We start from the raw sequence: 23,287 nt of genomic DNA on the forward strand, positions 1-23,287 counted from the left end.
CCCTCCTCGATTTACCGCCTTCTTGTCTCCAAACCACGCCCCCCTCGGCTCCTCCCAGTCCTTGCCTCTCCCATTAACAACCATTGGCTCTTTCCCAAAGTCCATACCTGACCCTTCTTGACTCCGCCTCCTTGCCTGTAGGAGGATTCCAGGCTGAGCTAGGCTGCGGTTGAGCGCCTGAGTTCAGATGGTGCGGAACACCTATTCTTCTATATCCTGGGCGTTCTAGAAGATTTAGATCCTAAATTTCAAGAGACGTCTTTCTTCTCATTTAACGGCTTTCCGACTATTTAATCCTTCCAAAACTGCACAGTTTCAGTGTCTTTGAAGCTATTAATCAGGCAGTCTACTGGGCACTCCATCTACGGGGTCCTCACGGCCTTCTCAGCTGTCTCAGCCTCGGTCCGGAAAGGACCCGGCGCCGAATCACTAACGGGCCCAGGTTGCGGGGTGAGTGTGAGGGGTGGGGAGTCTGCGGGCTGGGGACAGCTCGGAAAATGGGGAGTAAACTGAATAGCCGGGGCTCCGGACTCTAACTTGGGCTGCAGGAGCGTCTCTGGTGCTATGGGGCGGGGCTGCACCTCTTCCCGGCCTCCCGGGCTTTCTTGCCAGCAGGGCCGGAAGGAAGCGGTGCTTTTGCGGCCCAGTGTTTTCAGGCTCCCGAGCCCGGGAGGTACAGGCTTATTGGGGTCCCTCTCCGTGCTCCGGCGTGGAAAAAAAGCTCTTGTCACTCGCACTGAGCTGGAGTACCGGCAACTCGGACCTCAGCTCCAGGTTTCCGCTTTGGATAGCAACATTGCTGAGGGAGGTGAGCGGACGTCCTGTTAGAGGGTGGCGCCTGGATGAGCCTGGGGTGGGGAATATAGTGTGGAGGGTGTTGCAGTTCTTCAGAAGAGAGGTGACGGAGATCTAAATAGAGGAGGCAGTAGTACAGAAAAGTGATGAGCGATGTTGCTGATTGGATTTGGTGGATTTAAATTAAAGTTGAAGCTTTTAGCCTAGATGACTAAGAAGGTGGTGCCGTCATAAAATTAGGAGACCTCACATGAGGAGGAATTTTGTGGAGAACGAATGACATATTTAGTTCGGGATATATCGAGTTTGAAACAGTGCCTTGGATGGTAGATGACAGATTAAAAAACAAGCCTGGGAATTAAACCAAGAAGAAACTTCCAAGGTAAGAACCAAAACAGGTGAAGTTTCCTGTAATAGAGTAAGAGATATCTGTTTGGGGGAAGGTTATCAGTGACTTGAAATGCTGTAAGAGTCAAAGGAGGAAGTTGAAGTCTGAGGAAAAGTCATTGGATTTGATGACTAGAAAGTCTGGGCTACTTGAGAGAGGTGCTTTAATAGTGAGTGGGAGAAGAGACTGCAAGTGTAGACTAATCATCATTTGGGGCATGAAGCAAATGATGGTGGCAAGGCGGGGAAAAATTTGGGGTTTGTTTCAAAGAATACAAGACACATGATGGTTTTTAGGCAGAAAGCGAGCAACCAATGTAATAAAATTGAAGCTTCAAGAGAGAGGATAAGATCCAAAAGAGACAGAAGGGAAGTAGATCAAGATTACAAGTAGAAGGATTAACTTTGGAAAGAAAAAAGGACACTTAGAATTGAGATCTAGGAAAAGTGGAGTGTATGAGTGAAAAATCACGAAAAGTTTGCATATATTTAGTAGGAAAGGTGTCTTTACAACAGGATTACTTTTTCTTACTGAATCTTATGATTTTTGGTGTTTCTCAGCATTGAACATAATATACTATTGGAATTTGTTGCGACTAGAAATTTTAAGTAGCCCAGTACTTTCTCAGTAAGTGAGTAGCAAGAGGCATTTGTAGAAAAGAGAAGTTCTGCTCTCTCCCTCTGCAAATACCCTCTCTCTTTTTACGCAGAGAACGATCCCCGGGTGGTTTGCACTCCACTACTAACCAAAAGGTTGGTGGTTCGAACTCACCCAACAGCGCCATGGAAGAAAAACGTGGTGATCTACCTCTAAAGATTACAGCCAAGAAAACCCTATGGAACTCAGTTCTGTTCTGTAACGCATGGGGTTACCATGAGTTGCAATCAACTCGATGGCAATGGGCTTATTACACAGAGAAAACAGAACGCACCATCTTACTGTAATCAAACCTACACACCCGCCTTCTCAGGGTCCTCTTCTTTCCGTTATTATCGCTCCTACATCATCAGCCTTTCCTCACTCTACTCACACTTTCCCTTCAGCACTAAAAATATTCTCCATTTTATGAACTACTCCTATTTATTTTCTTTTTTTTGTGTTTTCATCCCCTTCACACTAAACTTCTTTAATGTATCATCCAATCTCCCTATGTCTGTTTTTCCCATTCCTGGCGATTTACTTCTTAGCCACTGCAATCTGTCTTCTGTTTCCAGCGTTCCACTGAACTACACTGAAACTTCGATTACCAAGATCACCAATGTCCTCTTTGTGAAAATTGCTTCTTGCAGGGTGAAAAAAATTGTACTTTATGTATAAAGTACAGATATACATATGTACAGAACAGTTGTCCTATTAAAATTTCATAGTGGGAAACTTTTGAGGGAGAGTTTCTAAAAAGTCCCTTTGATGGCAATAATGAAAAGAAGGTTGAGAAACTGTTAAATCAGCAGACATTTTCAATTTTTTCTTATAGGTTGACCTCTTGGTGCCATTTAACATTATTTACCGCTCCATTTTTCTGGAATCACACTAAAACACTCTAGTTACTAAAACCCACCACCACCTCTTTTTTTTTTCTTCTGCCCTTTTAGCCACATCTCAGTCTTTCGGACCACTTCGACCCACCTGCTGCTCAAATATTGGGGTTCCTTCCATAAGCTCACTTCTTACTGAGCACATTTTCTCTTTGTAGTTTCATCCTCCTCATGATTACAGTTCTCATGAACAGAAAATCTTCATTACTCACAAATCTGTCTCTGACCTAGGCGTCTCTCCAAAGCATCAGACCTAAATATACGATAGTCATGTGAATAAATTTGGTTGTCTCAGAATTGGGTCAAATTAAACAGGACTAGAACTGAATGCCTCATCTTCTCTCCTGTACCTGCTTCACCTCTACCTAATCTTTGCTCAAGCCTAAATGTTTCTCTAATCTTTTCATTTTTCTCCATCCCTATTGTCAGCACCCTGGTCCAGGCCACCATCATCATTCAGCTGGTGTTACAATATCTAGTTTTCCCTGTTACCCAATTTCCATAGTGCAAGCAGTGTAATCTTTCTACAAATATAAATCTTATCACAGCATTTCCCTGCATACCCAAACCTGAAACCCATTGCCATCGAGTCAACTCAGCAACCCTATAGGACAGAGGAGAACTGCCTAATAGGGTTTCCAAGGCTGTAAATCTTTATAGAAGCAGACTGCCACATCTTTCTCCCTGGTGGTGCAATGGTCAAGCTCCCGGCTGCTAATCTATAGGTTGGCAGTTTGAGCCCACCAGCTGCTCTGGGGCAGAAAGATACGGCAGCCTGCTTCTGGAAAGATTACAGCCTGGAAAACCTATGGGGCAGTTCCCTGCATAAACCATGCAAAATGACTTTACGTTGCACTGAGGATAAAGTCCAAAATCTTTAGCATGGCTAGCAGTGCATTCCATGAACCAATCTCTGCTTACTTCCCTCTCCAGTTTCATCTTTTCATCTCACCACTTCCCTCCACCATCCAACTTGCTCTTTTGTACTGAATTTGTCTGTCTTGTGTTCTCTCTCACCTCCAAGCCTTGTGGATTCCTATAGCACACTGTATTTCCCCTGTCGTAATAGGAGTCACATCTTACTGTAATTGTCGTCTTTGCTGAACCCTAAATGCTGTGAATGCAGGGACTCTGTTTTGTTCATCCTTATATCCCCAATGCCTAGTGTATAAAAAGGACTCAAAACTATTTGTTGAATGAAGAAATGGTTAAGTTATTGGGTAAGAATCTTTTCTGATCTCATTCTCTCACCTGTTATACATAGAAGGAATACATTTTCTTTTTTAGATAGTGTCTTCTCAGGATATTTTGACTGTTATAATTGCATTGTTTGTGAATCAGCAGAATGAGTTTGTTCAACATTTGGTAAATAGGATATACAAGTATTTAAGCTGTTGGACTGAGTCTGAACGCAGGTTCTTTAGTGGCTTTAAAATAATAAGGGAATTGTTTTATGACTCATAAGTCACTAAAATAAAAAAGATGGTTGTGATGGTGGTGAGTATAGAGCTTTCCCAGAAAGTTGATTAAAATAAAGAAGTAAGTGCAGCTACTAAAAGGTAAGTAGCTAAAGAAACAGGCTTAATTTACACTGCTGCAGGTGGTGTTTAATTATTTCATTGTCTTGTGTTAGGCCCAGGTCATAATACGGATAGAAAAAAAAAAGCTCTCTTTTTCTATTATAGAAGATTAAGATGGATTTTAAAGCTAAGTACCGTTGAGAGCTACAGGTATTATGCTTTGATCTCAGCACTAAGGATAACAACAGTAAATCCAGACTGCTGATTTAACTTACTGTTTTCTTATGAGTCCTCAACTACTACCAGTAAAAACAACTTCGGTGGGAACTTTTCCTGGAAAGAATTTTTTCACCAGCTTAAGAGAATGAACAGAGCTCTGGACCTAAAATAAAGAGACTACAAAAAGGACTTGCTTCAAGAACAAGCACATTTTTTTCAGGGTGTATTGTGTAGCCCCAATGGTGCAGATGGTTAAGCGATCAGCTGCTAGTGAAAAGGCTGGCGGTTCAAACCTATCCAGTGGCTGTGTGAGAGAGAGACTTGGCAATATGCTTCCGTAAAGATCACAGCCAGGAAAACCCTATGGGGTAGTTCTACTGTGTCATATGGGGGTCCCTATATGTCAAAACTGACAGCAGCTAACAACAACAACATTGTGACAGTGGAATACCACAGATCCATGTGAACTATACTTACTTTAGGATCAATGTTTTAAGAAAATATCCTCTGTCAGCTCTTTTAGATATAATTTTTACTCTAAACAATTTATTAAACTTTCTCAGCATAAAAACTAGAACACATGAAGGCATATCCTTCAACTCTTCCTCTTAAATCTTAAGTTCAAACAGTCCATTTGCTACACTGTTCAATACAGGAACCAGTAGCCATATGTGGTTATTTAAATTAATTAGAATTAAAAATTCAGTTCCTTAGTTGCACTGTGTATTTCATGTGCTTAATATTAATAGCCATATGCAGGTTGTGGCTATGGTATTGGACAGTACAAATATAGGACCTTTCCATCATTGCAAAAAATCCTATTCAACGGTGCTGTGTAAGAGCGGGTTCCTAATAATTAGTCACTAAGAGGCAGGTAAGAGCAGGAACTCGGGATTCAAATGGATCAGGTTTTGAATCCTGCATCTGACACTTACTGTTGATCTTAGGTAATTGACTTAACTTTTCTAAGATTTAATTGTCTTAATTGTAAAATGGGGATGAGAACAGTATTTGTAGCATAGAGTCATTGTGATGAATAAATGAGATAATGTAGGTAAAATATAATGGCTGGCCCACAGTAAGTACTTGATGGATTTTATATATTATTAGTTCATTTGTCTTCAGTGAATAAAACACTCTGAATGAAGCTAAATGATTAATTTTTCACAAAGGATGCCATAGGCCACAGCAGGCTCACCTGTAGTACTCACAAAGTGAGTTTCACTGAGTTGATTACAGTACCTCTACTCATAAAGCCACACTTTATATAACAGCTCAGGTTATACTTAAAGTCATGAGGTCCTGTATATCAAACCTATATATTCCAGTGATAACTATTTTGATACCCAAAAAGAAATATAAGGCTGACAGAAAACATATGACTGCATAAAGTAGAAAAATTTAGCAGGTTCCAGATGTTAATCTGGAAAATTTTAGCAGGTCCCAAGCCTAAGGTGTCAGAATTTATTGGTGCTAACTCAGGTTGATTGCTTGGCTCAATAGAGGTGGCTTTGAAAACAAGAAACATTTTTTTTCCCCCTAACAAACGGGAACCGTACACTATTAACAGCGTTTATACTCTAAAATATGATGATTACTAATACAAATGTCTTAGTATTATTTGCCTGATAGCTGATGAACATGTGCCAACTGGGAAGGGTATATTTTTTAAATGTCAGCTGTTTTCATAAAATAAATGACTGCATTTCCTCTAAAAAGAGCTGGTCAGGTTGATGTCATTGTTTTCTGTGTCAACATAATTGAATGACTCAATTCTAGAAAGTTTTCCTTTGCTCCTTCATTGACATTTATCTTCATGCACAGAAACTGTATTTACAGATTTTAAATTCATACTATTAAACTGTTATGTTGAATGATTAGACCACTAGACTAAGCACCTGCTACTGATAATATCCATACAAAAGAAAGGGACAAGTTAAGATAATTAGACATTTTTCTAGTGTTCCCTGTATTGTGAGGAAAATAAAATTTTAAATAAAGTTTTTAATTGACACTCAGAAAGTGTACAAATGATAATGTTACGCCCAGTGAATTATCACAAAATGAATGCAGCATGTAACCATCACCAAGATCAAAACAAAAGATTATCAGCACCCCCCCCCCCACCATGCTCTCCTCAGTCACTACCCTCACCATCCTCTACAAAGGAAACTATTTCTTACGCCATAGATTAGTTTTGCCTGCCCTAGAGCTTCTTATAAATGGAATCATACAGTATGCATTTTTTTGTATCTGCATTTGTTTCTTCAGCATTATGTTTGTAAGATTCATCTATGTTGTATTTAATGGTAGTTTTTTCATTTTCATTGCTCTGTAGTATTTTATATATGTGCTACAGTTTATTTTTTTCATTGTACTATTAAACATTTGAGTTGTTGCAAATTTTGGCTGTTACAAATATTCTTATGTGTTTCACAAGTTATTAATTTTTTTTTAACACTCAGCAAACTAGGAATAGAAGGAAAATTTGTCAGTATGATAAAAGCCATCTATGAAAAATCCACAGCTAACATCATACTCAGTTGTGAAAGACTGAAAGCTTTCCCCGTAAGATCAGGAACAAACAAGACAAGGATTCCTGCTTTCACCACTGCTGCTGTATATTATACTGGAAGTTCTAGTCATCAGTTAGGCAAGAAAAAGAAATAAAAGGCATCCAAGTTGGAAAGGAAGAATTAAAACTATCTGTACATGACATGATCCTATATATAGAAAAATTCCATAGATTCCACAAGAAAGCTACTAGAGCTAATGAATTCATCAAAGTTCCAGGGTACAAGGTCAACACACAGAAATCAATTGTTTCTATATACCAGCAATGAACAATCTTAAAATTAAGAAAATGATTTCTAACTACAATAGTATCTAAAATAGTAAAATAACCTAGGAATAAATTTAACCAGGGAGGGCAAAGACTTATACACTGAAAACTATAAAACGTGGCCGAAAGAAATCAAAGAAGACCTAAGTAAATGGACAAACACCCTGTGTTCATGGATTGAATGCTTAGTATTGTTAAGATATCAGTACTGTTCAAAGAAATCTGCAGATTGAATGCAGTTCCTATCAAAATTGCAACAGCCTTTTATGTAGAAATGGAAAGGCCAATCTTCAAATTCATACGTAATTGCGAGGGGTCCCAAGTAGCCAGAACAACCTTGAAAAAGAACAAAGTAGGAGGACTCACACTTCACAATTTCAAAACTTACTACAAAGCTAGTGGAAACAACCCAAGTGTCTATCAGCAAATGAATGGGTAAACTAAAATGTTGTATATACATACAATGAAATATGATTCATCCATAAAAAGAAAAGACATTCTGATACATGCTACAACATGGACAAACCTTGAAAACATTATGCTGAGTGAAATACATCAGACACAAAAGGACAAATATTGTATGATCCCACTTTATGAAATATCTAGAATATAGGCAAATGCATAAAGACGAGTATATTGGTGATTGTCAGGGACTGGGGAGGGGAGAATGGGAACATGTTTCAAGGGTGCTGAGTTTCTGTTTGGGATAATGGGAGACTTGGAGATGGGTAGTGGTGATGGTTGCACAACATGGTGAATCTAATTAGTGTCACTAAATTGCACACTTAAAATGGTTAAATTGCAAACTTTTTGTTATATATGTTTTACCACAATAAAATTTGAAAACAAACAATTGAGGCCATTTAGGGGAAAATATTTCAAATATCTCCCAAGGCCATTATTGTAGTCTCAGACAAGTTAATGGAAATTCAAAATGAAAACTTTGAACAATGTTACTCAAAATTTTACTTGACGCTAGGGAAATCCAAGTAAAATCTATAGTTATTAGTATTAGACCAATATTAATTTTCTAGTTTTGATAAATGTACCACAGTTATGTAAAGTGTTGACATTGGGGGAAGCTGAGTGAAATGTACATGGGAGCTCTGGACTATCTTTGCAACTCTTCTGTAGATATAAAATTGTTTCAGAATAAAAAGTTGAGTGATCTTGGTATCCTTGTGAAAAGTCAATTGGGCCATAGATATATGGGTTTATTTCTGAATTCTCAATTTTATTTCGTTGATTTATATGTCTGTCCTTATGCCAGTACCACACAGTCTTGATTACTGTTGCTTTCTAGTAGCTTTAAAATTGGAGCATGTGACTCCTCCAACTTTCTTCTTTTTTTTTCAAGATTGTTTTGGCTATTCTGGGTCATTTTCATTTCCATATGAATTTTAGGATCAACCTGTCAGTTATCACAAAAAAGGCAACAGGAGTTTTGATAAGGTTGCCTTGAATTTGAAGATGAGTTTGGGGTGTATTGCCATCTTAACAATATTAAATCTCCCAGTCCACGAACATGGAATGTCTTTCTGCTTATTTAGATCTTTTTTAATTTCTTTCAATGATATTTTTAATGTTCAGTGTGCAAATCTTGCATTTCTTTTGTTAAATTTATTCCTTGTTACTTTATTATTTTAGATGCTATTATAAATGGAATTATTTTCTTAATTTCATTTTCAGATTGTTTATTGCTAGTGAATAGAAATACAATTGATTTTTGTATATTAATCTTGTATCCTGCAACCTTCCTCAACTCATTTACTAGTGCTAGTAATATTTTTAGTGGATTTCTTAAGATTTGCTATACATAAGATCATGTCGTGTAAATAGAGATATTTTTATTTTTTCCTTTATAATCTGGAATCCTTATTTCGCTGACTTGCCTAATTGCCCTGGCTAGAACCTTCTGTACAATATTGATTAGAAGTGGCAAGAACAGACATCCTTATCTTGTTCCTGATCTTGCGGGGAAAGCATTCAGTCTTTCACCATTGAGTATGATGTTAGCTGTGGGATTTTCATAGATGCCCTGTATCAGGTTGAGAAAATCCCTTTCTAAGTTTGTTGCGTTTTTTTTTTATATATATATATAAAGAAAGGCTGTTGCGTTTTGTCGAAAGCTTTTTCTGTTCCTACTGAGATAATCATTTGTTTTTTGTCCTTTGTTATATTAACTCTGTGTATTACATTGATTGACTTGCATATGTTGAACCAACCTTGCGTTACTGGGATAAACCCACTTGGACGTGGTGTATAATCCTTTTTATATGTTGCTGGATTCTATTTACTAGTGTTTTGCTGAGTTTTTGTATCCATATTCACAAGGGATACTGGTCTGTAGTTTTCTTATGAAGTCTTTGTCTGATTTTGGTTTTAGGGTAATACAAGAATACTTTTTGATGTGTAATAAATATAAACTTTTTTTCTCACAGAAAATGATCCACAGTCTATTTCTCATAAACTGTTCCGGTGACATATTTCTAGAGAAGCACTGGAAGAGCGTTGTAAGCCAGTCTGTCTGTGATTATTTCTTTGAAGCTCAGGAGAAAGCTGCTGATGTTGAAAATGTACCACCTGTCATTTCAACACCTCACCACTACCTCATCAGTATCTACCGGGATAAGCTCTTCTTTGTGTCTGTCATACAGACTGAAGTGCCACCTCTGTTTGTAATTGAGTTCCTACATAGAGTTGCTGACACCTTTCAGGTCAGTTATTCATCAAACCTTTTGAACTTAAATTACCCAGATTAGTTGGGGGGTGGAGAAAGTGCATTATATGGCAACGTGATTATATTCTTCAGTTTACCAGCTTTAGATATGTTGTCTCTCTTTTTCTTCTTTTTAAATAAACAGATTCATAAGCCTTTTTCTGTAGGGTATACAGTGGCACTCATAGATTTATAAGGCAGTATATTCACTATTTTAGAATAACAGAGCAGTTTCCTGGTCATGGAAACCGTGGGTGTGGGTGTAAATTACTGTCGTCAGGAAACAGTAGTATCCTCCACACACAGCTTTCTTCGTGGTCCCAAGATGGTTTTTATGGGTCACAAACTCTTCTAATATTTATATTTTGTTACTTTCCCTTTTGTCTTCCTAAATATACCAAAAAATTTAAAACTCATTTATGTGTGTTTTGAGGCAGCTAATCAAGGCAAATGAAGTTTATGGGTCACACATTCCTGTCTAATATCTCATTGTACTTTCTGGCACAAAATTTAATGAAAATTCAATTCTTAATTTGTCTAAAAATATTAAGAAAATATTGAGGAATAATATACACCTACTCCTCATTATTGACTATCTCATTATCCGACATACCACATTTACAATAGTAAAAGAATTACTGTCCGACTCTTTTGCGCATTAACAACATACGTCTGGCAGTAACAAATGCCAAGGTGTGAGGCAAGAGTAACAGTAACGCTGGCTGTGATGGTTAAGGTTATGTGTCAGCTTGGCTAGGCCATGATTCTCAGTGGTTTGGCAGTTATGCAGTGATGTATTTGGCGTTATGTAATGATGTAATCTGGTAGTTATGTAATGAAGTGGTCATCCTCCATTTTCACATAAAGCCAGTTTTCACATAACCTGGTCTTTGGAACCTAGCCGTGTTGATAAGTGAGGAGTGGGTGTATAGGACTATAGAGGTTTTTTCTCTCTGTTTTACATATTTCCAACATTTTAGTGAATTATGCTAATCTAAGTTATACTTTAGAACAGAAAGCATTTGCTAAGCCTTTCTTCATGCCTTCTCTTGTGCAATTTTATGGCCGTTTTCTTAGGACTACTTTGGTGAGTGTTCGGAGGCTGCAATTAAGGATAATGTGGTCATAGTGTATGAGCTCTTGGAAGAAATGTTAGACAATGGGTTTCCACTGGCTACTGAATCCAACATTTTGAAAGAACTGATTAAACCACCAACAATTCTACGTTCTGTCGTCAACTCTATTACAGGTAAGGTGAAAAGTATTCTATTAGGAACTGAGCAGTTAAAAATTTATAAACAATTCACTGCTGCTTATTATCTTATTCAGGTAGTCCAGTTTGGCTGGAATTGAAGTTAGTGATAATATTAAAATGGATGTGTACTTCTTTTCATGGAGAAAGACGAGGTCATTTTTTAGAGAAAGATTTCTATGAAATGTTGTATGCCGCTCCAGCTATACCGTCTACCATTGTAAACCCCTCTCCAGTGCATTAGCCTAAAAATGGGGCAAGAAAAGCCTATAAGACACTTCAACAACAAAAAGATAAGTAATCCAACTAAAAAATAGGCAAAGGATATGAACAGACACTTCACCAAAGAAGACATTTAGGTGGCTAACAGACACATGAGGAAATGCTCACAATTAATAGCTCTTAGAGAAATGCAAATCAGAACTGCAATAAGCTACCATCTCGCCCTGACATTACTGGCACTAATCAAAAAAAACAATAACAAATGTTGGAGAAGTTGTAGGGAGATTGGAACTCTTACGCACTGCTGGTGGGAATGTAAAATGCAACATCCACTGTGGAAAACGATATGGTGCCTCCTTAAAAAGCTAGAAATTGACATACCATAGATCCAGCAATCCTAGAGAAATAAGAGCCATCACACAAATAGACATATGGACACCCATGTTCATTGCAGCATTATTCACAGTAGCAAAACAATGGAAACAACCTAAGTGCTCAACAACAGATGAATGGATAAACAAATTATGGGGCATACATACAATGGAACAATGATGAACCCAGAACCATCACACAACATGGATGAATCTGAAGGGTGTTATGCTGAGTGAAATAAGTCAATCACAAAAGGACAAATACTGTATGAGACCACTATTATAAAAACTCAGGAAAAGGTTTACACACAGAAAAAGACAAACTTTGATGGTTAGTAGGGAGAGGATGGGTGGGGAGGGAAAAACACTAGCTAGATAATAGACAAGTGTTGACGTTGGTGAGGGGAAAGACAACACACAGTATAGGGGAAGTCAGCACAACTTGACCAAGGCAAAGTCATAGAAGCTTCCTAGACACATCCAAACACCTTGAGGAACCGAGTTACTGGGACTGAGGGCTAGGGACCATGATTTCAGGGGACATCTAGGTCAATTGGCATGACATAGTTCATAAAGAAAATGTTCTACATAATACCTTTGTGAGTAGCCTCTGGGGTCTTAAAAGCTTGCAAGCAGCCATCTCAGATATATCTATTGGTCCCATCCCGTCCGGAGCAAAGGAGAATGAAGAAAACCAAAGTCACAAGGAAAATATTAGTCCAAAGGACCAATGGACCATACGAACCACAGCCTCCACCAGCCTGAGCTCAGGACTAGATGGCACCCAGCTACCACCACCGACCACTTTGACAGAGATCACAGTAATAGAGGGTCCCAGACAGATCAGGAGAAAAATGTAGAATGAAATTCAAAATCTCAGAAAAAAGACCAGACTTACTGGTCTGACAGATTGGAGGAACCCCCGAGATTATGGCTCCTAGACACCCTACTAACTCAGAGCTGAAGTCGCTCTTGAAGTCCACCTTTCAGCCAAAGATTAGACAGGCCTATAAAATAAACAATAACACACATGAGGAAACTGCTGCTTAATTCAATCAAGTAAATGAGAGACCAAATGGGAAACCCCTGTCCAAAGTTGAGAAGGCAGGAAGGGACAGGAAAACTGGATGAATGGACATGCGGAACCCAGGGTGGAAAGGGGGAGAGTGCTGACACATTGCAGGGATTGCAACCAATGTCACACAACAATTTGCATATAAATTTTTGAATGAGAAACTAATTTGCACTGTAAACTTTCACTTAAAGCACAATAAAATTAAAAAATAAAAAGTTTAAAAGAGAGAGAGAGAAGCCTATAAGAAATAACATTCAGCAGCTCTTTATTCTCTGTACAAAGCTAAATGTCAGGAGAAATTCAAAGAAATAGAGATTTCTGTGCTCTTAAAACTTAACAATCTGCGTGGGAGAGCAGAAAAAAAAAATTTTTTTAAGTAAATAACAGTACAAAATTTTAAGAAGCAGTTCCATATTTTATAGCCAATGTAGTGACATTGGAAAGTACACATAATATTAAATTAAAAAAACACAAAACCATAGCAAATTATTCTTAATTATACATAGAGAAAAAAGCTCTAAAATGTTTCCAGTGATTGTCTCCAGCTATGGAAATACCTGTTCTTTATTTTTGCTTTACGCTTTCTAATTCTCCAAATGAATATGTATTTTATAGTCAGAAAAAAAGTCACTAAAATAGAGAAAGAAGAAAATATAATACACATCTATAAGGCAATATATTATAAAATCCAAGGGAATGGTTCAGTGGTTCAAGGGAACTGGAGTGAGTGGCCCTAAGGCAGGGAAATGGAGTAAGTGGCCCTAGGGCAGGGCCCTGAGAATCAGTAGAATTTAGTAAGAAAGGGAGGAGTGAGACCATTATTCACAGATAAGAAAAAGCACATAAAAATGAGATGTATTAACCAGTTTAGCTGAAGCAAAGGCTGCTTTTAGGTTGAGTGGTGGTGGTGTGTACTGTCGAGTGGCTTCAGACTCATAGCGACCCTACAGGACAGAGTAGAACTGCCCTATAGGGTTTCCAAGGAGCGGCTGGTGGATTAGAACTGCTGACCTTTTGGTTGAGTAGTGAGAGAGAAAAAGGAAAGTTGAGGAAGTCCTTGAATGCTAGGCTGAATATTTAGTTTTTATCATAAAGGCAGTGGGGAAACATCCAAGGTTTTGAGCAGGAAGATAACATGATTAAAGCATTGTTTTTTGAAGCTTATTCTAGAAGGCATGAACACGAACCATAAGCAGACTACAAAGTTGCATATACAGTGTGATTACAACTAAAATGTTTATGGTGATTGTGTTTTGGTGATAAGAAGATAGATGATTTTTTTTACCACTTTTCTGAACTTTCCATATTTATTAAACGTATACTTTTGAAATGTAAATTAATGAAAATGTTAAATATGTCACAGCTCAAGGATATGTGTTTTGGACTTATTTCTGAATTTTCAAGGATATTAGCCATATTGTGTCTATATGGGTGTGCTGACCTTAAAATGGGAAAAAGCCAGAGTATGTTTTTTCCTGTTACTCCACTGAGGCCTGCTTGGCAGCATCTCATGTAGAATTATACCAAACGGCCTACTTATCACTTTGTATTCTCAGTGGAGACATTTTATCAGCAGAAAGTTTTGAAACAGCCAGCTTCTTTTTCATCAGTAGCAGCAGGATGAGATTTTGTTTAGCTGTTGGAATTAGGTTAGGTTACTGTTAATACACAGGAAGCAAAAGGTAAGTAAATAAATTTAACCTGGTTTGGCAGGTAGACAGAGGACCACATGGCCTATTTCTGTCTTGTAGAAATTTGATCATATTGGTATGGGATATTGCTGGCAATTCTGGAAACCATCCACAACTGTACAATAAAGAAAAATCCAAGTATCGAAGAAGCTGCTAACATTCATTTTTTCTGTCAGTAGCTTTTCTAATGACCGTTCTGTGCTGCTTCTTTTCTGGTTTCTAGGCAGTAGTAATGTTGGGGACACACTCCCCACTGGGCAGCTGTCCAACATCCCGTGGCGCCGGGCAGGAGTAAAGTACACAAACAATGAAGCCTATTTTGATGTTGTTGAAGAAATAGATGCAATTATAGATAAATCAGGTAATTGTGTGTAAGTGATCTTATTTAGGGAAAAACAATTCAGCTGACACAAGCTGAATAGAAAATTGAAATCCCTTGGCAGTATGGCTTATGAGGAAAGGCATTTGTTTTCCTGTGATTTAAAAATCTGTTTATTTTGCCCATAGGTTACATATTTTCATAACCACTAGTTGAGATCTGCCAAACATTTGAAAATGAGGTCTCATGCTGCCTGATTTTAAGCCTGTTATTACCGTGTATACCTCTCCCTCTTGCCGTTTATTCACTCTAACATTTATTGAGTATCTACCATATACCAAAAGGAGTCCTGATGGCACAGTCGGTTGGCAGTTCCAGCCCACCCAGCAGCTTCGCAGGAGAAAAGACCTGATGATTTGCTCCCATGAAGATTACAGCCTAGAAAACCCTATGAGGCAGTTCTACTGTCACATTGTATCTCTGAGTCGAAAATCTACTTGACGGCACCTAGCAACAAGGACCATATACCATGCTTTTGTTACCACTTTATGTGCAGTACTAGTCTAGAAAGTTTTTTTAACCAGACAAAATGGAAGTATTGTTAGAATCATAAAATTTCATCTAGTCCAACCCTTGTATTTTATACAGAAGGAAACTGAGGTCACACAGCTACTTTGTGTATGATGCAGAGTTGTTATGAATTATAGTCAGTATCTCTTCTTCAGTGCCCTTTTCGTTATTAACGTTCCATCTTACAGAATAATAGATCATGACTCCTATTTATATTTTAAGCTCAGTATCCAGCAGGCAGTCATTACACTCTGTGAAGGAGACAGGTTTGATTTTCCTTAGAATTATCATATTTTAACCAGAGTTAGGTACAGGCCATGGCACTCAGTGAAGAAGCTGTCTAACTGGTGTAATGGATCCTCTGTCCACTGACCCATTAATAGAGTTGCAAAGCTTTCAGTAAGTCTGACACCCAGCAGGTATCTCCATTACTCCAGATACAGTGATAGCCCTAATAAAGACCCAGATTCCATTGATGCTATCACCTTTTTCTTTCTGTCTTCAGGATCTACAGTCTTTGCAGAAATTCAGGGGGTCATTGATGCTTGTATTAAGCTGTCTGGGATGCCTGATCTTTCCCTTTCTTTCATGGTAAGTTTTACTCTCCTGTTATGTAACCTCTTGCATGCGTACTACATATGAAGTACTAAATGAAATGATAAACACTAAGACAAGTTTGCATCTCAGATTGCAAAGGATTATCTCAGAAATATTGCTGCTACAGCTGCCCAGGACAGTAGTTTACATGATAAGCATGACCTTTATGGAAAGGCTGTAGAAAGTTCTTTGCCTAAGTGTGCTATAAGTGGCTTAAATTGGCTGACTTAATTCTGCAAATCTGCAGTGTCATTTTTATGGAATAACTTCTTGCTTTGCTGGTATGAAAAGGCATTAGTCTGTTGCATCATTTTTAGACTTGGCATGACACACTGCTAAGAATAATCAAGAAAACTGAGTTTTGGTGCTATCTCTGCCACTAATTTGTCTTGACTTTAAGCTCTTTGAACTTCAGTTTTTTAATCTGTGAAATGGAAATAATAGTATTTGCTTTTTTTTTTTATCTTCTAGAGTTATTGAAATTCAAATAAAATAATACATGTAAAATAAATAGTTATAGTATAAATAGTTATAAATAGTTATAAACTAAAAGGTTATGTTGATGTGGTCATGATAACAAACTCTTATGTGACTAGTTTATCTTTAGGGAACATACTAATTTTTCATAATGTCTGAGTGGAGTTGCCATATTGTGCTGTATGAATATGACTGTCTGTTTCTTGGCAGAACCCAAGGCTTCTGGATGACGTCAGCTTCCACCCTTGCATCCGGTTCAAGCGTTGGGAATCTGAAAGAGTTTTGTCGTTTATTCCTCCAGATGGAAATTTCCGACTCATATCATACCGGGTCAGCTCACAAAAGTATGTTGATGCAGCAACCAGAATCTGCCATCCTTTATCAGTGTGCTGGGTAGAAGTCTCCCTTCCCTGTTTCATTCTGATGGTTGGGTACTTGAGTTCACCTGTGCTCCCATTAGCCATGGCTTGCCAGGAGACCAAGGGAAAACTGGTGAAAGCACATGTCTAAAACAATCCATGCCCCTTAAACGTAAGAGTGTAGAGTAGTTGTAAATGGGACCATATTAAAATCCATAGCTGAGAGAAGCATTTTGGATCATGCAAAACCTAGGCAAAACCATGAAGCTGTGCCATAATTATACCATGGCTGACAGTGGGAGACAGACCTACATGCAGCTCCCCAGGACACCCCCTAGCTAACCAGCTTCAAGTCACTCTTCTCTGCATTGAGTTTTAAATGGGTGATTTAGTGTTGTGGTGTGTAGCTTGTTTGTCCTCTTGAAAATAGCAGGATGTATATGGGTAACATCAGGACAGGACAAAAAAGCAGAGGAATTATTTCCTGACACTTATCACATAGGAACTGCTTTATTTATAGAATTTTACATTACCTTTCTATGAGATCTTAATTCATTTCTTTAAACTAGGACTGTTTGTCCCAATTGTTTATACGGTAATTAAGCTTCAGATTCCTATCTTGACTTGTGTACTTGTTGCTCAGAAATCATAGTTCCAAGCACAGTGATACTACTGTGCTGTACTCAGCTCCTTGTGCAGATGCTGAATCAGCAGTTCTGGAGGTGTAGGGCCCTGTAGTTGGGGTTAGAGACAGGGTAGGATACTCTGGACGCAGGTTTTCAGGCCACCTCTGGAGCTGTCCCACACCATTAATTATGTATGTGTGTGCTTTTGTGTCTTTCTTTCTTTTTTTAGTCTAGTGGCAATTCCAGTATATGTGAAACATAGCATCAGCTTTAAGGAGAACAGTTCCTGTGGCCGATTTGATATTACAATTGGACCAAAGCAGAATATGGGAAAAACTATTGAAGGAATCACAGTGACAGTTCACATGCCAAAAGTTGTGCTAAATATGAATCTGACACCAACACAAGGCAGCTATACATTTGATCCAGTCACCAAGGTACAGCCACTTCAGATCAAGAGTGAGCAAGTGTTTCTGCAATCTTTGTGATTTGGGGGTGGAGAAGACAGGGTAATGTCTTCTTTAAATTTGACCAAAACCAAACCAAACCAAACCCACTGCCATTGAGTGGATTCTGACTCATAGCAACCCTATAGGACAGACTAGAACTGCCCCATAGGTTGTCCGAGGCTGTAAATGTTTACGAAGCCGACTGCCACATCTTTCTCCTGCAGAGCGGCTGCTAGGTTCAAACTGCCAACTTTTCGGTTAGCAGCCAAGCTCTTTAACCACTGTGTCACCAGGTCTCCTTCTTTAATCTAAAATGCCTATCAAAAACTGGAGAGATGACTGTGCCGCTGGCTGTGGGAAGGTATCTTGGATCTGCGACTGCGTAGGTAAACAGACGAGGCTGCATCAGCAAGACTTGTTCTGCCCTCTTTTGGAGTGTGCCTTTCCTTAACAACTGACTCCAGAGATTCATTCCACTACTTAATGAGAAAGATGTAAACGCTTTTTAAAAAGAGAAAATCATTATGGGGATGTAAGAAGCTATCACTGTAAATTATTAATTCTTCTATGGAAGTTGATCATGAAGACCTTTCCCTCCCTCCCTAAAGTAAAAGCATAATTTCATCCTCTTCCACAGGGTATATTGCTTGGAAAGCTGCATCCTAACCCCCCATAAACATTCCTCTAGCAGAAGGTTTTCAGAGAAGCTCCAAAAGATGATTTTCTTTTAGCTTCCTGCTTGGGTGAAAACTAATTCTTTCCAACAGCAGAGTCATTGAGCTGGCTGATAAATGAAAGATTTTAAAGATCATCTGACTGAGTCCTAAGGATGTGAAGAACCTCCCAGAGACCACACAGGGCTGAGAAGTGAAGGGGAGGTTCCAGGTCCCTGGCCCTTCACCCCAGCTTCAACCATAATAGCTTCAACTTCATCTGTTATTAAGTTCCCACACTTAATATTTCATTTGAACAAAGTGTTCCCTAGCTAAAAGGGTAAAAACCACTGATTTAAGCCATTCTTCTAATTCTACAGAAAAATAAATTGAGGCCCAGGGAGAAGTAGTGAAGGTGGTATAATGGAAAAAAACATTTGAATTCAGATAGCCTTAGGTTCAAATCCCAACCTTGCCTCTAACTAGTGGTGTGACCTTGAGCAAGTCATTTGATCTCCATGAGCCTTAGTTCCTCATTTGTAAAAAGACAAAATCTACTTCACAGGTGTCTGAGATAATGTATGAATAGTGCCCAGCACTGTGCTGTATCCAAAAGTAGATGCTCAGCAAATGTTGATTCTTCACCCTCCTTCCCCATTCAAGGTCACAGAGGTAGTCAGTGGCAAAACTCAGTGTAGATCCCTGATCTCTCATTTCTAAGACACTGTGCGCTTCATTTTGTACAGAAATTTATGATGTCATCACCTTGTCTTTGAACATTTGTCTGAGACAAGTCATTCAGATTGTTTTTGTTCTTTATTTTTTAAGGTACTAACATGGGATGTGGGGAAAATCACTCCACAAAAGCTCCCAAGTCTTAAAGGACTGGTGAATTTACAGTCTGGAGCACCCAAGCCAGAAGAGAATCCAAGCCTCAACATACAGTTCAAGATCCAGCAGCTTGCTATTTCAGGTAAGGATGTATCATCAGTTTGACTGTGTTTAAGAGTAATTGAGTTTTGCAGAGCTCAACTATTAGAAGCTTAGAAGGGTAATTAACATTCTCTCCTTAGAAAGAACAACAATTCTGGTTTGCCTTTTATATTGTGCTGTGGTGCTCACCTCTCAGGTACTAATGATTTCACGCAGCTTCCCTCACTCCCACCCACACTGAAGCACCAAAGAGGGATTCATTCATACTCAGAGAAAAGTAGAATTACCCTGTAAAGACTTTTGCCTGCCCACTTGAGAGTGTTAACTAAAACCATACCCTGACAATGCCATAAGGTGTGAATGGTAGAAGGAACATTGCCTCCCAGTGGTGGAAGGGACACTGGTAAATGTCAAGAGATTTACCATATAGTTAGTGCTCCTTGCTAAACAAACTCTGTATTCATTGGTGTGACCAGGAAGATAATTTATTCCTTTCCTTGCCTATTCTTTTTTGACACAGGCTTAAAAGTAAACCGCTTGGACATGTATGGGGAGAAGTATAAGCCATTTAAAGGAGTCAAATATGTCACTAAAGCTGGAAAGTTCCAAGTGAGGACATGAGAAGAGGCCAAAATTCTTCAAGATCTGTTTGTTTTCCAAGTGTCGTTACAGTGTTTTACTATTAGGTACCAAGTGGGTGGGAATACATATTCTAGTTAAAGCATTTGTGTCAAGCTGCACACCCCTAACAAAGTAGCTTAGTAATCAGTGTAGGGTCCTTAAGGAGCTTTAAGCTAAGGAAACTTTTCTAATGACTTAGCTTATTTTGTACCTTTTCATTAAGGAAGATTTTGGAGGTGATTTTCTCTATAGGGGTTACTAGCTGGATGCTGCACACTGTGACAGTAAAGGCAGAAGGCTACAGTGATAACCTCCCTCCTAAAACAAGTGAACTTGTCTCAGCCAGCAGGAGCTGTCTTAACCTGTGTTGTGATGTGTCAGGTGCAACCAAGTGTCATACCTTCTGATCTTGCCCATCCCAAATCAGCATCTGTCCCAACAGAGGAAGATCCCCCTCTACCCAACCCTGAGAAGTTTACAGAAAACTGCCTCTTCAAGTGTTTGCCTTATTCAGCTTTTCACTTGTGCCATTAAGCAAGCACTGTAGCAAAAGCCACTTCCACATGGCCCTGGCAAGGAGCACTGCTGCTCCATGCTCCACTCTCACTGTACTTGGTATTGTATTTTTTATAAATAAGATTTTTATGTAAAACTCAGATTTTGATTTACAGGGACCTTGCTGCAGTAAATACCATCTCAGTTTTGTGCCACTGGTTCAGTTGTTAGCACAGTAAAAATCATTTGGAGCAAGGGGGTGAATGCTTTATTAAGGTAGGAAAGGGAACACTACTTCTTTTAGGAAGTTACTGCAAGCACAAGCATTTGAGCTCTTAAGCAAATTAAAGCAGTAAAAGAGAAACTGAAGCTGAAACCTTTGCCATCTTCATGTTTTATAAGGCTTATCCAGCACCACTTAAACCATAGTTAGCCTAAATGCCTCATGCCCTAGTTTAACAAAAGGAGAGAAATGTGCCTGCCTCATGTCTTCAGTCTTTTTTTTAATCTTTTATCTTTTTGGTTGTTGTTGTTCTTAAGGGCCTGAATTTGCCTGCATCCCTTGTCTTCAGGGGGAACTCCTTTTCTGCATTATGTGGTTCTCACACAGAGAATCTCAGTAGATTACTACTCAGATTCTTTCTTGAAACTATTGTTGTAATTGTCACTGGAGTACTTGTTGGTATCTCTCTGTCCTGATAAAGTACATGGAAGTATGGTACACTGTGGCAGAAACAAAATCCTCAGTGACATTGCTGACACCATTGTGATCATCGTGGTTTACTAGTCAGTCTCCAGTTAAAGTATCATGTCATTCAACCTCAGTGGCTTGGAAGTCTTTGCCCAGTTATTCTGCCTCATTAGACACATAGAAATGGAGAAAGGCTGAAAAATAAGTGTTTATTCTTCATGTTTCCCTCTTTTTCTTACTTACGCTGTTAGTTTCTTCTCCTTGTGGCTGCATTCTTTTCGTTCTCAGTTTCTGACTCCCTTTCCCTTATCATGCCAAGGAAAGCCCTTCTTACTCTCCCATTTCTGCTGGCAAGGGCTTAGTGGTTGGTGCTGGTGCAGGGATGGCCACTGCACAGCAGCATTCTCACCTTTTACTGCCTCACCACCCAACTTGGCTTTCATCTGATACAAACGGCCAGTTTGTGCAACTTCTCAATTTCTAGGGTAACCAATCTCTGATTGGTAACTAAAATCAAGATGTTGTCAAATACATATTCCCTTTACCCAGCTCCACTGCTTCATTTTCAGTGTCTCCCTCTTTAGGGTTCTTAACTCAGAAGGGCAATCAGAACATCTGTTTTTCTTTCTACAGAATCCCTAATCCCAACCATCCATACCTGGACTGTTCAATTTTCCTCCTATATACAAAGCAGATTGTGTGCCAAGAGTCCCTTGTCTCTAGAAATTTCTGTCCTGATTGACTTTTTCCTTTCACAGTTAAATTACTGTATTTATTAATTTGACAGAATCCAGTAAATCCTTTCTTTAGCTCTGGCTATAATGTCAATAAAAGGATGAAAGCAACTAGGTGATTTTTTTTTTTTTTTTAGCTTGACTGTTGATTGAGCATTCTCTGATGGATGGCTCAGTGCCAGAGCAGGCTGAACACGATCAGATCTTATTCCTTAGCAAGGTGTGAGGATAGCTGCCAGCACTTCCAAGTGCTCCTGTCCTACACACAGTATAGTGACACCATATGGGCACACTGTTTCTGTGCCTCACTCTCCTGGCCAAAGACTTTGAGCAGTAAGTGATCAAAGCTATTCAGTCACCCAGCCACCGTCACCAACTACCAATTACAAAGTCCATATATATTTAGTAGTATTGGAATATTTTTTCAAGCACAGAGTTCAGGCTAATTGCAGAATAGCCCCTCTTTCTAGATTCTTTTTTTTTTTTTTAAATCAGTGATGTTGTCCCTCTTTTTAAATTCTTCAGGGAGTATATCCCAAGAGCAAATGAAGTGGATCCTCACTCAGTTTTTGCATGAGGGACTTGCTGTCATTTATTCAAAGGGCATCCACCTGATGGATTTATTCCTGAAGTGGTGCTACAGGACTCTTGGAAGATGCTGCTCTTGTCATTAGAGTCAAGTGGTTTGAGAAAACAGCAAAATTATAATGTAGCGGGAAGGCAGCACCAGTGAACATACCGCAAGTGGCAAAAGTGAAGCTATGAATACTGTTTTCAGAGATTACTGAGCTAATTCAGTAGCCTTGGACGTTCCTTTTAACTCAAGCCGGCTAGAATCTGCCTCTGATCAGCAACTTTCCTAAGTTAAAGCAGTGATAAATGCAGTTGGCAGCAGTAGAAAATCAAGTGAAAAACAGTGATGCCCCAGCTCTATTCCCAAGAATTCTACTGTCTTAGTGCTTCCTCAAGCAAGAAGGGGAATATGTCCCCAAAAGCTAGCTCTGCCTCATAGCCCTGGTGGCCCCCTGGCAACCCTACTTTTCTGTACTGGGCTTTGGAATAGAAAAAATGGACCTGTGGTACTTCTGCACATTTAACAGCTTAGGGGACAGTGATGATCTCCACCAATAGCTG

The 23,287-nt window shown here is 38.9% G+C and overlaps 1 protein-coding gene across 5 annotated transcripts; it reads left to right on the forward strand.

The window, feature by feature from the left end:
* The first annotated feature begins 203 nt into the window (after positions 1-203).
* On the forward strand, positions 204-22,287 carry AP3M1 (adaptor related protein complex 3 subunit mu 1). 5 transcript variants are annotated; one of them, XM_004383212.3, is made up of 9 exons: positions 204-450; positions 9,741-10,016; positions 11,096-11,267; positions 14,853-14,990; positions 16,024-16,109; positions 16,803-16,936; positions 17,807-18,014; positions 19,508-19,652; positions 20,133-22,287. In XM_004383212.3, the coding sequence occupies exons 2-9, from the start codon at positions 9,744-9,746 to the stop codon at positions 20,231-20,233; spliced, it is 1,257 nt and encodes a 418-aa protein (XP_004383269.1). In that variant the 5' UTR covers positions 204-450; positions 9,741-9,743; the 3' UTR covers positions 20,234-22,287. The 5 variants fall into 5 exon arrangements, 4 of the variants coding, with proteins under 4 accessions (XP_004383269.1, XP_023593441.1, XP_023593440.1 ...); XM_023737673.1 differs by lacking the exon at positions 204-450 and adding an exon at positions 561-808; XM_023737672.1 differs by lacking the exon at positions 204-450 and adding an exon at positions 821-1,177.
* Positions 22,288-23,287: the final 1,000 nt, after the last annotated feature.

The sequence above is a fragment of the Trichechus manatus genome, unplaced genomic scaffold (genome assembly GCF_000243295.1).
Source record: "Trichechus manatus latirostris isolate Lorelei unplaced genomic scaffold, TriManLat1.0 scaffold00106, whole genome shotgun sequence".
Lineage (NCBI taxonomy): Eukaryota > Metazoa > Chordata > Mammalia > Sirenia > Trichechidae > Trichechus > Trichechus manatus.